This window comes from Platichthys flesus, chromosome 6, assembly GCF_949316205.1.
Source record: "Platichthys flesus chromosome 6, fPlaFle2.1, whole genome shotgun sequence".
Lineage (NCBI taxonomy): Eukaryota > Metazoa > Chordata > Actinopteri > Pleuronectiformes > Pleuronectidae > Platichthys > Platichthys flesus.
Window position 1 is genome coordinate 17,943,341 of NC_084950.1, and position 15,643 is coordinate 17,958,983.

Consider the following 15,643-nt stretch of genomic DNA (forward strand, 5'->3'; position numbering starts at 1 on the left):
CTTGTGTTACCAATAAATTTAATACATTTGTTATATGCTATAAATCTCGTCATGTAATTCCCGGTGAGAAAAGTTCCCTCTTTTCATTACTTTTTTTATACATGCTTGGGAAACTGTTGCCAGGCAACCGCTAAGGTCAAGCTTCTTGCAGCTGCTGACCCAATTAATATGGGTGACATGAGAAATAATGATACGATTTCACAAGGACCATTGAATGTGTAGCTTGCATACACATTACACTTGCCTCAGATTAGTATGAGTCCTATCTACTGTTTGATTTATGCCAGTGGGAAACTATTTGAATTTGTTATTTGTCTTGTCCCCCTGCGGGATTTGTTTACAGAGCAGGTATACATGTAAATGAGCTGTAGATTGGATTGAAAAAGTAGGAGGAAGACTTCTCACGGACAGAATTGGTCCCCAGTGTTGTGATAGGACCCCTCCAAGGGGACGTCAGATAAATCTGAGGGATTACAAGATCATTGCGGGATAGGAAAGAAGGAAAAAATTGCTGTTTAAAATTATGGTAATTTCTTCTGGTGTATATTCTAGTTTGGTCCAAAGTAAAATACATACATATTTAAAGATGGAAGAATGCTTCTCTTCTTCCCCTCATTATCCCAAAATGAAGCTAAAATATCCCTGATACGAATGCCGCCATCTTGAATATTTAAAGTAGGTATTTGACTATTGATCGAGGGATGGAGCGCAGTAGCAAGATCCCGCTGACACATGTACTTGACAAATTGTGAGGCAGTCTCAGCTTCCAATCATGTTTTGTTTGTCTTCATAGCATCAAATAACAAACATAAACCAAACTTATATTAGTGTGATGAGAACCACCAAACATGACAGAAACCATCTGCCAAGAAAACCTAATTTAATGTGTACTTGGTCCATGTCCAATCCACTAACATAGAGGAGGCAGGTTTATGACCTATACTGCAGCCAGCCACCAGGGAGTGATCAAGACACTTTGGCTTCTGTTTTAGGTCATATCGTCCATATTTATATACAGTTTATGACACCTGCTAAACATTTAAGCACTGTCATTGTGAGCGTGTTAGCATGCTGTTGTTAGCCCAGCAGTAATTTGAACTCGATGCTATACAGACTCACAGAGTTGCTGGTATATCTGTGTACTTGAAAAATTAGTAGATTTGTCAAATGAAACTGTTTTTCAATAGACAAGAAAGGGACTTTGATATCCCATCTCACAGACATGACAACTATTTAAGCTGAAACCCCAAAAAGTGTGAACTAGAAGTTTGAGGGGTTACACTGCACAGCCGAGATGGAAGATAATCGATGGAGCGGCAGTTGAATGGACTAACTTGTGACCATGATACCACCGGTATCTAATCTCTGCAGCAGTCCATCATCAGTGGACATGTTTCCTGTGAAGCTTTAGCCCGCACTGCAAATTGTCCTTTATAAGAGCTTCAAGCAGTTTATGAAGATAAATATAAAAAAAATAAAACCACTCTATGAAAACCACATAGCTGTATAAACACTGAGGTCTTACTGTTTCTTTTTGTTTGTCTGGGGAAATCTATCTGATTGCCATAGAGTATTAGCTGTTTGACTGAGGCCTCTTCCAAGTCTGCCACCGAGCTGAGAAATGAGATATTGATTTTTGGAGGACCATGCAGTAATTGACAGAACACATCAAAACTGGAGTTCAGAAATGTTTGTGGGGGTGTTGGAGCCTGATGGTCATGTTGTGTTACGGGTGTTTCGACAACATCCTCTATGCAACGGACGCTTGGTTTGTATTCACGGTTGATTTCACTCCGCAGTTAATCACATTTTTAAGACTTTAATTGTGCCAGATTATTTACTATTAGGTCAACGCATATATCTTTTACCACAGAATGCACACAGACATATTTTTGGACAAAGTAATTTAACTGCTAGCGCTGCACCTCCTAAATCTAACCAGACAAATACCCCAGAGGAGGAAAGAGCAGCTACAGATCGACTGGAAACTCCTCTACTGTCTTTGAGCCATCCTCCAATTAGATCAGAGCGTCACGTCCTGGCTTGGCCCATCACTCTGTGCTGACAGCTCTGTGGCTCTGGGAGAGCCTGTGAAATGTATCAGTGAAGTCAGTCCCTGCCAGGTAGTCAGTCCCCCCCCCGCCCCCCCCAAGTCTGTCCCTTCACCAAGCCCGAGATGTTTTCTGTCCCCAGGGGCCAACTTCATCAGCAATTCCCTCTGCAGATTTCTGATACGTAACAGAGGAACTCGTGGGTCAGATTAATCTCTCAACACATCCGACAACTCACTTGGAGGAGCGACTTTCCAGACTCGGGTGCGTGATAATGATGCCTGCCTCACTACTCCTCTGTGGAAGAAGGAGCTACATTTTTCATTTAATAATTTAGTACATTTTTGGGGGGAAAACCAAACCATGTGCAGAATGTGAAAGTGAAAATTTAGATAAGCTGCTGCACTGCTGGAACGATGCAAGGACTCGAGCAGCATGAGACACATGTGACACGTGTTAGGAGATAATCCTCTATTGAAAAAATTAGCTACTTATGCTGATTAATAATTTGATGTGCGTGTCTGTGAGTGTCAGGACCTTGTCAGGACTAGAAATCCTCATCAGAACCAAAGCCCGGTCCTAATGAGGCGGCACATCATTTCTGAGGTCCTGGTTAAGGTTATGGTTAAGATGTGAATTGTGATGAGGTTAAGTTGAAGGTTAGGGATGAATTGGGCATTTTTTAAGTGTAGGGATAAGATCTTAGTTGGGCTTTCCACAATGAATGGAAGTCAATGCAAAGTCTGTGCAGAGGGTCACTTCTGTTAATGGTGTATTCCACTCAAGGAGATGCGAGACACAAGAATAGCAGAGTATGGGAGGGAACATGTGTGAATATTTAAAAGCAGAACTCATGAAAAACTCATTTCTCCTTAGAGTCTTTGTCTTTGGAAACTTTGTTGGAAGACTCTGAAGAAATGAACATTTTGGTACTGACAGATTGTTTGGACAATTGATTTAAACAGGAACAAAAAGGACAAATAGTACAGAGGTGCTGGGACATTGTTGCAACATTCCTAACTAAAATCCTAACTCAAGGCAGTGGACCTCTGGGACTTCCTCCTGAGCTTTTAGCTGCACTGTCCAGTCTGCCTCAGCAGATGGAGTTTGGAATCACCATGACAACCATGATATTCCCAGGATAACTGAGCAAGTGGAAGAGAATAAGATGCAGATGAAGGCACCAGAAAGAAATAGTAAACTTCAAAAAAGATATTTATTAAATTGTGTATTTGTATATCTTCAGTGCTTTGTCTAATAATCTGATTGTTAAAATCCGGTTGATCTTAAATTATGTTTTAACATGTAAATGATGCCAAGCATGTTCATTAGTAATGATATGTATAGATATACAGTATATATATATATATAGTATCTAGTTTATAGATATATTTATCAAAATCCACTACAGGTGTAAAACCGGTTGAAGTCGCTTCCGAATGACTGGTGACTTTCCTGAATATTTAAGTTTCAGCTGCAGCCACAGTTAAAGCTGGGACACAAAGTTATCGACTGCAGAGCACAGCCTGTTCACACACACAAACAGACAGACACTGACACACACACCTCCCTCCAGAGTCAGGGCAGACTAGATTTACATTTTTTCAACTAAACAAATTGTCTGCCCCTGCTCTCTCTCTCTGCAGCTACATGCATTTGGTCCTTTTGCTAACAAGGTTGACGGCGCCCCCCCCCCCCCCCCCCCCCCCCCCTAATAACCGCTAAGATCGCCCACTGCTTCCTGCGGAGATGGTAAATGCCACATCAAAACATGAGTACTCTGAGTAATTGCATGCTCCTGTTCTCTCTTTGACAGAAATAATTTCTCTCCACAGAAACTCCTCCAACGGCGGGGTGAATTCTCCAGACCAATTAGAACCACTTGAAGGACAGAGGGGGAAAAAATCATACGACAGAAAATACTTCTCGTTGACGCTTTTTTTTTTTTTTATTCAAGTAAAAGTGACTTTTCCTCTGTTGCCTGGCTTCTTCAGCCACAATAATGTTATGTGTGGTCATTAACAATGAATATAGGACAGGCAGTGAAGTGGGCTCCCCGTGGGTCTGAGCATCTGTTGCAGTGGGTTCAGCACCGCCATGGAAAATTGGACATTTAGAAGCCAGCTGGAGAACCACGCTGCCCTGCTGTGCTACCACTACTTAGGTGCCCACTGGCTTCCTGCCACCACCAGCTACTGTAGGAGCCACTGGACCAAAGCAGTCAGGCCAGATGGTGCCCTTGCCAACCTACTAGTGGCCGCTGTGAACTGCCACTGCCCATGTCCCCTGTCCTATCTTTCAACTCAGAGATTCATGAGTTCAGAGCACATGAGGTAAAAAGTTTTTGGGGGGGAGGGTGCCAGGTGTAGAAGAAGAAGAAAAAGAAGAATAAGTGAGCAGAGAGTGCGTCGCAACTTAACCGGGCCGTATTACGCTGTGTGTTTATTAGTCTAAGCAGCTGTGAGGTAGAGTCAGCGAATCAGCCAGTAGGAGAGATTCTGCTCCACAGGGAAATAAAGCCATCTCCAGGCTCAACTCATTTGTCTGGCTGTGAACTGATAGATAATTATATTAGGAGCTGTAAGTGCTCCTCTGTGTTACAAGTGTTACTACCATCTCTAACGGCTCAGAATGAAAAAAAAAATGGTAGGCAGGAGGTAAATCTATGAACTACAACTGAGAGAGTGTTCCATATATAGAGATGTAGATGTGGATTCATTACAAGGAGCCTCTGTTAAAGTCCAGATCATGGTGCTACGCTGCTCACACTGGATCAGGGATTATACTTATTCACTTTACACTATCAACCATAGACTATATCATATCAATACTACTTAATATTATTAGTTTGCGTTTTATTCCAAGTTTCAAGTTTATTCATGTCATTCCAACCATATCTGTAAAGCACAGTGGAAAAGGAATTTCTCAGGATCTGAGTGCACATTAAAGAATTGAAAGACAATAAAAAAACGTAAAGTGCAATCAAGTTCCTGAGTTAAAATGATTTAAAAATAATTAGGACATACAGGTTCAAAGTTTCATTGAAATTTCTAAATTGGTTTTATTCTTATTACAGCTTTTGAAATCAGTTTTATGATTTCATATTGTCACCATTGTTATCTGTTTTGTCTTAATCTTGACTTATCAGTCAATTGCAAAGCACTTTGAACTGCACTAACCTGTGTGAAAGGCACTATCTGAAACATATTTTGTTTGTGTAATGATGGAAAGTGACGGAAGAAATATTCACATCCTGTAAAAAATCGATAACCACCAATATCGCTTTATCCCAAAAATAAGAGGGAAGAATTCATATAATTGTATTCCTGTATTTCATTGATGAGGTGGCGCTTTTTTTTATTTCAGTGAATATTTAAAAGTTGTTCTTGAGCTTCATGCGCAGATGGAGTTTCCTCAGTTGTTATATGACAAGACAAAATAAACGTCAGCAAACCCTTCAGCTCCAAATGGGAGAGAGTGTTTCAAAAAGGTGGGGAACTAAAACCTGAGCATTTTTATTAAAGAAAATAAGTCATTAATAAGAACTACTGATGAGTTTCAAAGCTGTCATAAGCCAACTGATATGACCAATTATAATTCCTTTTATAAAAGTGTTGCCAAATGACTTATTATATATAAACTTACTGTACATTGATTAAAGTTAATCAGCATTATAACTGTAGTTACAAATTAATTATCCGGGATTTGAACCAAGAACCTTGTTGCTGTGAGGTGACAATGCTACCCATGCATCCTAGTGGGGGAGTACGGAAATGCAGTTTTTCTTAATCAATTACTAATGAAGGGTACCAAATATTTATATGTAGTTAAGTGAATAAGTTCTTATACTATAATGATACATAAAGCGAAGTCAAGAGATAAATGTAAACAGAAATACTTTATTTCACTATTGCACAATAACAAGCTGGGAAAGAAACAAAATTACAAAAAAGAGAAATGGAACCAAAATCTACAAAGCACCACATAATATAGAAGACTCATAAATGTTTCAACGAAACCTTATGCTAACGGCCTGTACTCTACCTAATATATCATCATCATCATTAAGAATTTAGAAATCAGCAAAAATGTCTGGACATCAAGCACAGTCATGCCAGTAATAGTAATATCTTACAGATTCATGTGGCGATGGTTCAGAGTGGGAGGGGAAGGTGATCCTTAAAGGTTCACTGTACGTGTTGAGACAGATCAGAGAGAGAGAGAGAGAGAGAGAGAGAGAGAGAGAGAGAGAGAGCGGGTTTGAGGGAACTGTAGTCCATCTTCGGTTTGGTATGATATAGATCTGCATTTGGTATAAAGAAGAGTTGAGGAGGCAGACGCGGGTCACAAGAGTATTTGCAAAAACGCTTTTAATGCTTTTCAATGAGCTACCAGGTGGGTGGAGATCCCCATGTAGAGTATGGTAAAAAGAGACCAGCGGAAAAGTACCTGAAGGGTAAATTTGTACATTTGTCTGTATCCTACAATGTGAAGTGATATGATCAGCTCCCCCCCATCCAGCTGGTTTAGCACTTACTCACATCCTAATACGCAAAAACCGTTTGACCCACGCCTGTGAGGAGGACAGTGAAGAGACACAGGGGCGGTGATACCATTTTTTGTTTTTTTACATGGAAAACACTGTACAGGTGCCTTCAGATCTGCCAGGACTAAAGGCACATGGGGTCCACTGAGCAACAGATGTGTCCATTCTGGAAAAGAGATGAGAGAGAAGAAACACATGAGTGGATTATCTTCACACTTTAACCTCAGGCAAATATCCATTTGAAGCTCCGCTGATAGTATTTCCAGGTGGAGACGGCGCTGCGGCATTCTGACTCAGTTTGGCATTTAGGATTCCTCCAGGCGTAATGTCTGCACCGAGCGATCCAGCCTGGCGATATATTCCACTGAGACTACAGACGTGAGTGGTCACAGAGTCCTTCTGCTTTAAATGTTCTAGAGGCTGATAAACTCCCTGGTTGTGGTTGTGGTTAGGGATGTGTTATATCACCAAACAGCCAAGGTTAAAAAACACTAGGGGCATATTCTCATCTGAAGGTGTATATCTATTTTTAGGAGATATATCTAGTTAGTTTTGGTTTCACTTTGCAATTTAGTGAATACACTAAATAATTTCATTCTAAAGGAGCTGCGTCTACATAAACTTGACATTGATTGGTTGTCTCTCCTTTTGAATGGAATTTTTTTTTGACTGGTTACGGTAATATTATTATGGTATTATTACCACAATCATCAACTACAGGTGTAGTACTGGACACTAGTGACTAAGATCCACCTTTTGGTCTGCTGGCCTGAGGCACCTTCACAACTGTTTCTCTGGTTCAGGCTGATCTGACGAGTCTGAAGGTTCGGACCAAACAAGGTAGGTGTGAAAGTGTCCTTAGTCTGAGTTCATTCATTCGAATTCAATCTAAATCTTTGACATCTTTTGAAAGCTGGCAGACACACTGAATATTTATCAGTGTGTCTGTCGGGAATGGCTGCTGTCCTCTTTCTAAGATGTGGAGATCATTGCCAGGGAAGCAGGGGGGAGAATATTCTCTCCTAAAGACTCTGGATCAGGAGCCAGACGAGGCTGCCACTGGATTAGCGCTGAAGCTGGGGAAACAATTTGTGCTCACAACAGGTAATGAAGTGGCTGTGCACCTGCATAGTTTACTCTCTGGGATTATTCTACAAAACTCCACAACTCTTAAAAACAAAAAGTTGCGGAGGGCAGCAAACTCCACCTGATTTACTAGAACCAATTATACGAGCGTGTCCCGGTTTTCTAGATAAGACTATCTGAGGCTCCATACATTGTAAGCACTGCAATGTGCCAACATGTCTGCTTGGTTAACACAGAGCGGAGGAGAGAGCAGTGTGACTTCCCCCCCCCCGAACCAGAGGACCAGAAGCTGACTGATGTTTTCTCAGAGCGGGAATGCTCTGGTTCCGGGGTCTCACTTCTTCTTTAGTTAAGGGGATGGTTCAACATTCTCTGAAATATGCATATTGCTTTTGGTGTGAGAAAGAGTCCGTCCATATGGAATTACAGCCAGCACATGGCCAGCGTAACTAAAACACATGGAAACAGCCGACTTGTCATCGCTGTGAGGTTGCCAGGCAACAAGCAGTGACTTCGGGTAGTTATATCTCCCATTATTTTTACACTTTTAGTACTTTTTATGACACAGGTATTTTTACGGACATAATGAGGGACATAATGGGTAATATAATGAGCTTTCGAGATCATCCCAGTCTTCTTTTAAAGTGTATGATGTTAACTGGCTGCTGGCTGTAGTAGACAGATATTAGCTGTGTCTCAATTCAGAGGCTTCATTTAATGGCTGATGGTGTTAGTCTTTTATTGCTCCTTCCAAAATGCCCAACCTTTCTACCCTGAGCAACGAAAGCTCCAATGAGTGGATCTTCTCAGGGCCAACCTATCCCAGGATTCATTGCGCTTACAAACTGTTCTTTAAGGGGATAATGGGGACAGCAAGCAAAGACCAAAATGTCCGGTAACAACACTCGTAAATATCTTATTTATACTCAACCATACGTCACAAATCTTTATAAAACTAAGGGGCATTACAAAATTTGACTGTGCAAATTTCAAATGTCGCTCTGTTGCTAGGCAGCACCAGTAGAGGCGGGGCAAGCTGGAGATGCAAATCGTGGCTATTCTCTGGAGAGCGCACCGTCTTATTTCGGTCTGGCCTTAGCCGCCTATGCAGTCCATGAAGGCTGCCTCCTTTGTGGACTGCATAGACCGCTTCCTGCGAAGGAGGCTTTCTCCGAATTGGGCCACAGGTACGGTCGTGGGAAGCAACAAAAAAACAAGTGCATTTCCCAAAATGTCAAACTATTAATTTAAAAAGGAGCAGAGATAGGAGACTTTCAGTATTCTGTAAACATAAGTGGCACATGGGACACAAAACATGACTTTTTCATTTGAAAGCCAATTATTCTCAAATGGAACATCATATCTTTTGTTTATTATATTCTCTGACAGAAAAAAGCATTGGTCACATCTATCACTTTAACCTTGTTTTATTTAACTAAGTTACTGAGATTAGTCATGTTATTAAGCTTATTTTTCATCCCCCCCCCCACTAAAATGTGGGTAAATATGTCTTGTATATGTGCATACGTTTTGTGTGCACATAGATTACAACCTGTGTAATAGATGTCTGCACCACAGTGTCTCGATTCACAAAACATTCTTCCTCGGTGTCTGATCTGCCGCTGACCTCCTCAAACTGTAATATGCTGTCTCAGGGCTTCCTGCAGGGCCGGCACCTTACCTTGCACTGGCACAGAGTGCACTCGGTGCCATGTTTGATCCAAGAGGAGCCACTGAAGCGTGAGATGTTGTGCTCGTCCGTGCACGTCTTGGTGATGTCGTTGCGGATGGTGTCGGCCAGGCAGGGGTCGGTGACACAGCGGGGGCAGCACTCGCCCTCGGGCACCACGGTAAACTCACAGTCCACGGGTGGACACGGCAGAGGCCAGCAGTCCACCTGCCCTTGCTGCGAAGGTGGAGGGGGGAAGATTTGGAGACGGAGAGAGGGAGAGAAGGAGGGAAAGTTAAAAAGAATCCCTCACTATTGTATCGTCCGTGCCGAAACAGTGACTCTTACAAATAACCATTTTTCTCCTGACTCTTATTATTTGCATGCTAGAGGGAGCGACTCCACTTGATGAAAAAAAGAAAGGAAAGTTCTCAAGGTAACTGGAAAATATAGATGAGCGGAGCACTCTTCCAAACACAGTCAGCATTTTTTTTTTTTTTTCAGACGGTGGAGGTAAATGCTCCAGTGTTTTAATTGACTTGTTATAGTCCCCCCCCCACCCACCCCCACCCCTTGTTGTCGTTCCTCTATTAATCTCTCAGCAAACTTTCAGCACAGAAAGCCTTATTGGATTTCTCCCGCTGCCATTTTCTCTTGGCCTGAGAAAACGTGTCGTAAATAAATTTTGACCAACTCAACAAATCCTATCCGCTGTAATGCTATATCATTCTGGCCTGACCCACTTCTGCTTACGCTGTCGTCTGTGAGCGCTTTCTGCTTCACGCCTTAATGCAGCATGAAATATGAGCCCGGAATTTATATGTTCAAACACACAAGGAGATACAAAAGACACACACACACACACATAAAGTTACAAGAGGCTTGATGCAAGTGTCCCACCGCGGATATTTAATATCACTGAAAATCGTCCGGCTCAGCATTTCAGAAATGTTGCTGTAAATTAGCCCGGCTGTAAAGCACTTGCTCACGTAGCGCTAATGCCCACTCTCTCCCTCCATGTAGTGTGTAAACAGCTGAAGTGGGGAAGGAATCTTAGACTGTAGCCAGAGGGAGACACCAAGCGCAGCCTCGGTATCTCCCCCACACTGCGATAAGGGAGACAGTGGTATTTGTCTCTTTACGCAGATGTGGCCTATGATCACAGAGGAGAAAGGGATTTGCCACACGATCAGCTTCTTTTTCCGCCTTTGGAACAGAACAACCGCGGCGTGTTCGCTTGAGCCACGTTCAACTGAAGCCGGCGATTTCATTTGCTTCCTGATATTTCAGGAGGTTATCGTTTTAATCTGGATTCAATCAGTGTCCCCGGTATCCCACTGCAATTGAACACGAGTGCCTTAACATGGACTGATGTAAGGATGTGTGTAATGGTACAAAAGGCCTCCAGCATATTCATATCTAGTGACATTTATCTTTGACTGGGAATTAGCGCGCTCCATTCTTTCACGGGCCTCGACCTACAGTCGCTGGGGAACTCGACGCATCTCTGATCTTCCGGCGATTTAACAAGATAGCAAATCACAAAGTGGCCCAGGTGAGCACCGTCTGCCAAGGCCACGTTCTGGATTCCAAATGTCTGCACGCCCATCAGAGGAGGATTCACATCTCGGTCTGGGTAGAGTATTTTGTCCGCCCGCCCGCCCGCCCGCCCGCCGTCACTGTGTATCTTAAGGCCCCCCCCCGCTGAGCCTGCGTGGCCCTGGCTCGGCTAAGTGTAGCAGCGTTCAAGGTTCATTTCACGCCACTGGAAACGCTGCACGGTATCTCACAGCGGCCCTCGCCCTGTCAAGCGCCTGCTCTTTGGCTGCTGGTGCTGAGCTTCGTGTGTGTGTGTGTCTCTACATCTATAATTGATGGGATTTCATGTGCGTTTGCGTGGATGCATGAAAAGGATGTGCGAGAGATATGTTGCCGTGGTGACAGGTGTGCCTACATTCTCAAACATGGGGACGTGCGTGTATACATCCCCGTAACCCCTAATCCTTGTGTGAGCTCTGCTGCTGCGACGGGCATTACCGATTTTTATGCGACGGGCATATAAGGGCGCGCAGTGAGAGAGAGAGAGAGCGAACCCATTTTCAGCCGACTGTGCTTCCCCGCGGCCGCCACCGCCTCTCAGCTGGGCTGTGATTTTCAAGCTTCTCTTTAATGGTTTGCTGGAAGAAATCCGGAAATCTGCCCTCGGGCACTGGGCATCTGGACCGCGCTACAATGGCGGGGACGGGGGGGGGATGGAAATGGCATCGCCGTTTTCTACTCAGACCATAAATCTGTCAGAGTGCAGCCGAGTAACATTGGCTACGAGTGCGGGTGATCTTTAGAAGCGACAAACGGTGAGGGTGGGGGGGTAACGGAAAAGAGGAAAAGGAGTTGTAAAGTGCTCGTCTTGAGTTCCACAGAGGAGATGATTTGTGAGTCACTGAACAGACGGGGTGACACTGGTGTGGGTGTGCGTTAAAGAGTGTGGGGGTGAGACGTGGCCGTGCGGCAGGATGTAAAGCATGACATTAGCGTTTAATGTGCATTTGGCTGTAAAGTGAGAGGGGCGTCACAGGTAGAAGGATTTATCGCTGGTGTCAAGTTGATTGGGGAACACTTCCGAAAGGCCTTCCCGCTGATGGAACAGCCGCACTGTGTAAACCTGTTACAGATCGACACGGCAGAGGGGGGGTGAGCAGCGGGTGTGTGCGAGTGTTACTGCAAAAAAGTACACAATGTTATTTTTGTTTAGTGTGAGAAATAGGAGTGCGAGTAGAGGACACTCAAAGCCACGGAAACACACTTGCGGCAAGTAGTCATCAATCAACAAAAGCACACAACCTTCTATTCACGCACACACACAAGCACGCACACACACACACACAGTTACACCCGCCGACTCTTGAAACTCAAACCTCCTGTTCTCTTAACCTTGGAAGTACCCTTCACTGAAATGTATAATTCCATCAGAGCAGACAAATGCAGAGGGTCTTTTGAATTCTTTAAAAATGGCACTAATCACCCTCCCTCCCTTTCTTCTGCTGCGGGATGAGAAAAACAATCTTCTCCGCAACCTTTCCTATTCACCTCAACACAAAAACATCTCTCCTTGACTTTCTTCACAGAGCACATCTCTCTATCTGAGAGCATTTCCATGGAGACTGGCATGTTTGTTGCATTTCTTCGCGGCACTTCACTTCTGGATGAAAATTTTGATCAGAATTCCTGCAATGTAAATTCCACAGACATCATATGTTCCCTTGTACTCACCAGGCATTGACACTGCTGGCAGTTCTCCACCCACGTGTCCCCGCTGCCATAGGTGAGCAGGCCGTTCTGGTGCAGACACTGGCTGCTCAGGCGGGGGTCGCACTCGGGGCAGCAGAACAGGTCGGCGTTGGGGTTGTCGCAGTCGCAGACCATCCTGCGGCACATGACTTGGCCGGCCTGGGCGCAGGGCACAAACCAAAACCATCACGTGAGCAAAAAATGAGACATCACAGGGCTGCAGGGTCGTGTGCACAGATTCATATGCATGCACAGAGAGGGCCATTTGTTTAATGGGATCATTAAATATGCATGTTGATCGTAAATATTGTAATAAAGGCTGCGTCGCCCATCCCTGAGCAACTGCTTTGAAGCTGATTCGGTCTCAGCGAGAGCTACGGCTAAAACACACGATCATGGGATATATATTCTGAAAGCTGATCCAGAGCAGTTCACTGGGAGCTCCTGGTCGTCAGTGTGGTGTATGAGGAGGATTTACTTTGCTGTCTTGTTGTTGTCCCAGTGATTTAAGGAGCTTTTCACATGTGAGAACATTTTTTCAAGCAAAAATGTCCCAAATTCTTTGGCTCTACCTTCTTAAATGTGAATATCTACTGATTTTCTTGGACTGTGATTTTAAAACAACTTATCTTTTGGTTTTCGAGAGATGGGCAGACAAAATAAAATATTTTTTAACACCAGTCTGGCCTTTGAGAAACTGCAACGGGCAAGAGAGAATAATCTGCAGGCGCACAAACAAAATACTATACTAGATATACAGTGGGTAAGATATGAATTTAGGAACAGGTTCTACTTGTTGCCTTTATATCGATTCTCTTTTAGATGTTATTTACAAACAGGAAGAGTACGTTTAGTTCGAAGGAGATTTATCACAAGTCGCTTCTTCTTGTTACTGTCAGAAACTATGGTATAAATCCTATTTACATTAAATCCATTGATTTAATTAACATTATCGTATAGTTCTGAACATGGGACTGTTTATATTTATTTATATTATATCTCAATGAAACTATCCTGCTTAAAAAAAGGGTTCAATGAAAGTGTGTGTAACTTTGATCAGAGACAATGTGCGTTGATTTTTCGTTATTGTCGCAAATGAGCCCCAGATTTTTCCTGCAAATCAAATAAATCTGTTTACATTTCTTTTCTTTTTATTTTATTTTATGTTTTATAAATAAGCAACCTCCACTACCAAATGCGCTGATGCGGTCGACCCCGCCCTCCTGCTGCTCCCAGCAGACTGAAACCCTGAAGTCTCACATGATGTCATTGTGGACAACACCCAGTCTTTGTCCTCTCTCTGATGTGTGACCTTGGTTTCCCCTGTAACTTAGTTGCTGCAGTCCATCTAATACCCAGCTGTGCCTCTGCCCTGCCGCCAAAACAATAACATGTTTACTCCTCTGCTCCTTCAGCTGCTCGATATCACTAATTTTGACAGGCAGCTCTTCAATCTCTCCAATCAATTAATATGACTCATTTAATTAGGGAGCCATTTCTGCCCTGGTCCTTTGTAATCAAATGAATAATTTGCCGCTTGATCATTCACTACCGACACTAATCCACTATAATCACCTTCCACTACTGCCAGACACTCGGTATTAGGTTGAGTGAAATGCTTAAATGCAAAGTGTGACTGGTCCGTGACCTGATGTTCGGGGGGGAAGATTGGGACGATGGGTTGAGTCTTCTAGATCGAATGTTTCCAGGAACCTGGCGTCAAAAATCAATAGAGACACTGTGGTGGACCTCTCAAAACATTTGGGCTGTTTATGGTCAATGTGGGAAGAAGTTGAAAAGTGTTGTGGAACCACAGTACTCCAATAAATATACTGATGACGTTGTTCCACTGTATTCGTGTTCCATGTTATTTCAGCTGGTTTGACTGGTTGCCTGTTTGTACAAAGAGACAGTACATGAACTTGGCTTGTTGGGAGCTTATTGTCCAGGTCAACAGATTTCAACATTTGTGTTCACAGCGCAAGGTGCGCTGCCTTCGTCTGGGTAGTAACTGCTGCGTTCTCTGCCACTCACTGAAGACAGAGAGGAGTGGAGCTCTATGTTTCTGTATTGCCATTTCCATCAGGACTTTATCGCTCCATGTATCATGGCTACTTCACACCTAGTGATGTATTCAAAAATAAATAAGGGATGGAAACTGGGTCAGTCCATTTTGTTTGTCGATGGATCTGTTTTGTTTGCAAGAGAGAACCCATCAAAATCTCAATTTCTAGGAAATTATTCATGGGGGAAAAAAAAGGGTATATAGCCACTGACACCCTTGAGTGTGTGCAATTTGATGCAGATCCAAATGGAAATCTGCATCTAGCAGATGAATGTGGATTCATGAAGGGACTGCTTGTGGAGGTCAGCGCTCTACTCACTGACATTCTAGTGTGGATTAAATTTCTGGGCACTACATGTATTTCATGGGTTAGGGTTAGGGTTAGGGTTAGGGTTAGGGTTAAGGTTTAGGGTTAGGGTTAGGGTTTAGGGTTAGGGGTAGGGTTTTTCCTTAATCGTGTCAGATCCCAGTCTTAACAGAAATCGCCAGAACAGGCAGTATCTAGATTTATGAATTATACCTCTGCATCATGCTGTATGACAAATTATTAACTGATAACGTGTATTTGGTGAACTTTATATTTCCAGCCATGAATAAACTCTTTCTTCTCAACGTATGATAAAACCTAATTTGTTGTTTGGATTAGCCAGCACTGTACCATACAACAACTTTACAGGGGGACCACACAGTTGGCAATAATTATTAATAATTAGCACTCTGGGTGGTTTGATCCCTATAACATTGTAAATATTGATTTCACCGATTGTGAATATAAGACATTTATGAGTGCGGCTTTAAGAACATGGATCTACTTATCATGACTGCGTGAGCTGAGTGAATGAAACATTAACAAAGAAACATTGGATTCAGGACTTTACCGTGAAAATCCTTTTAAATGTCAACGAGATGCAAATTAAAAAAAATCAAAATGTCCAAAT

At 43.0% G+C, this 15,643-nt stretch overlaps 1 protein-coding gene across 2 annotated transcripts in view; it reads right to left on the bottom strand.

Annotated features, from left to right (window-relative positions):
• Positions 1–5,930: 5,930 nt before the first annotated feature.
• Positions 5,931–15,643, bottom strand: part of nell2a (neural EGFL like 2a) — an 81,762-nt gene continuing 72,049 nt past the window's right edge. For both annotated transcript variants that reach the window (XM_062390896.1, XM_062390895.1), the window contains 3 exons: positions 12,623–12,799; positions 9,365–9,589; positions 5,931–6,763 (listed from right to left, as the gene is read on the bottom strand). In XM_062390896.1, coding sequence (XP_062246880.1) covers positions 6,722–6,763; positions 9,365–9,589; positions 12,623–12,799 — 444 coding nt within the window. In that variant the 3' untranslated portion in view covers positions 5,931–6,721. The remainder of the gene's footprint in view (positions 6,764–9,364; positions 9,590–12,622; positions 12,800–15,643) is intronic.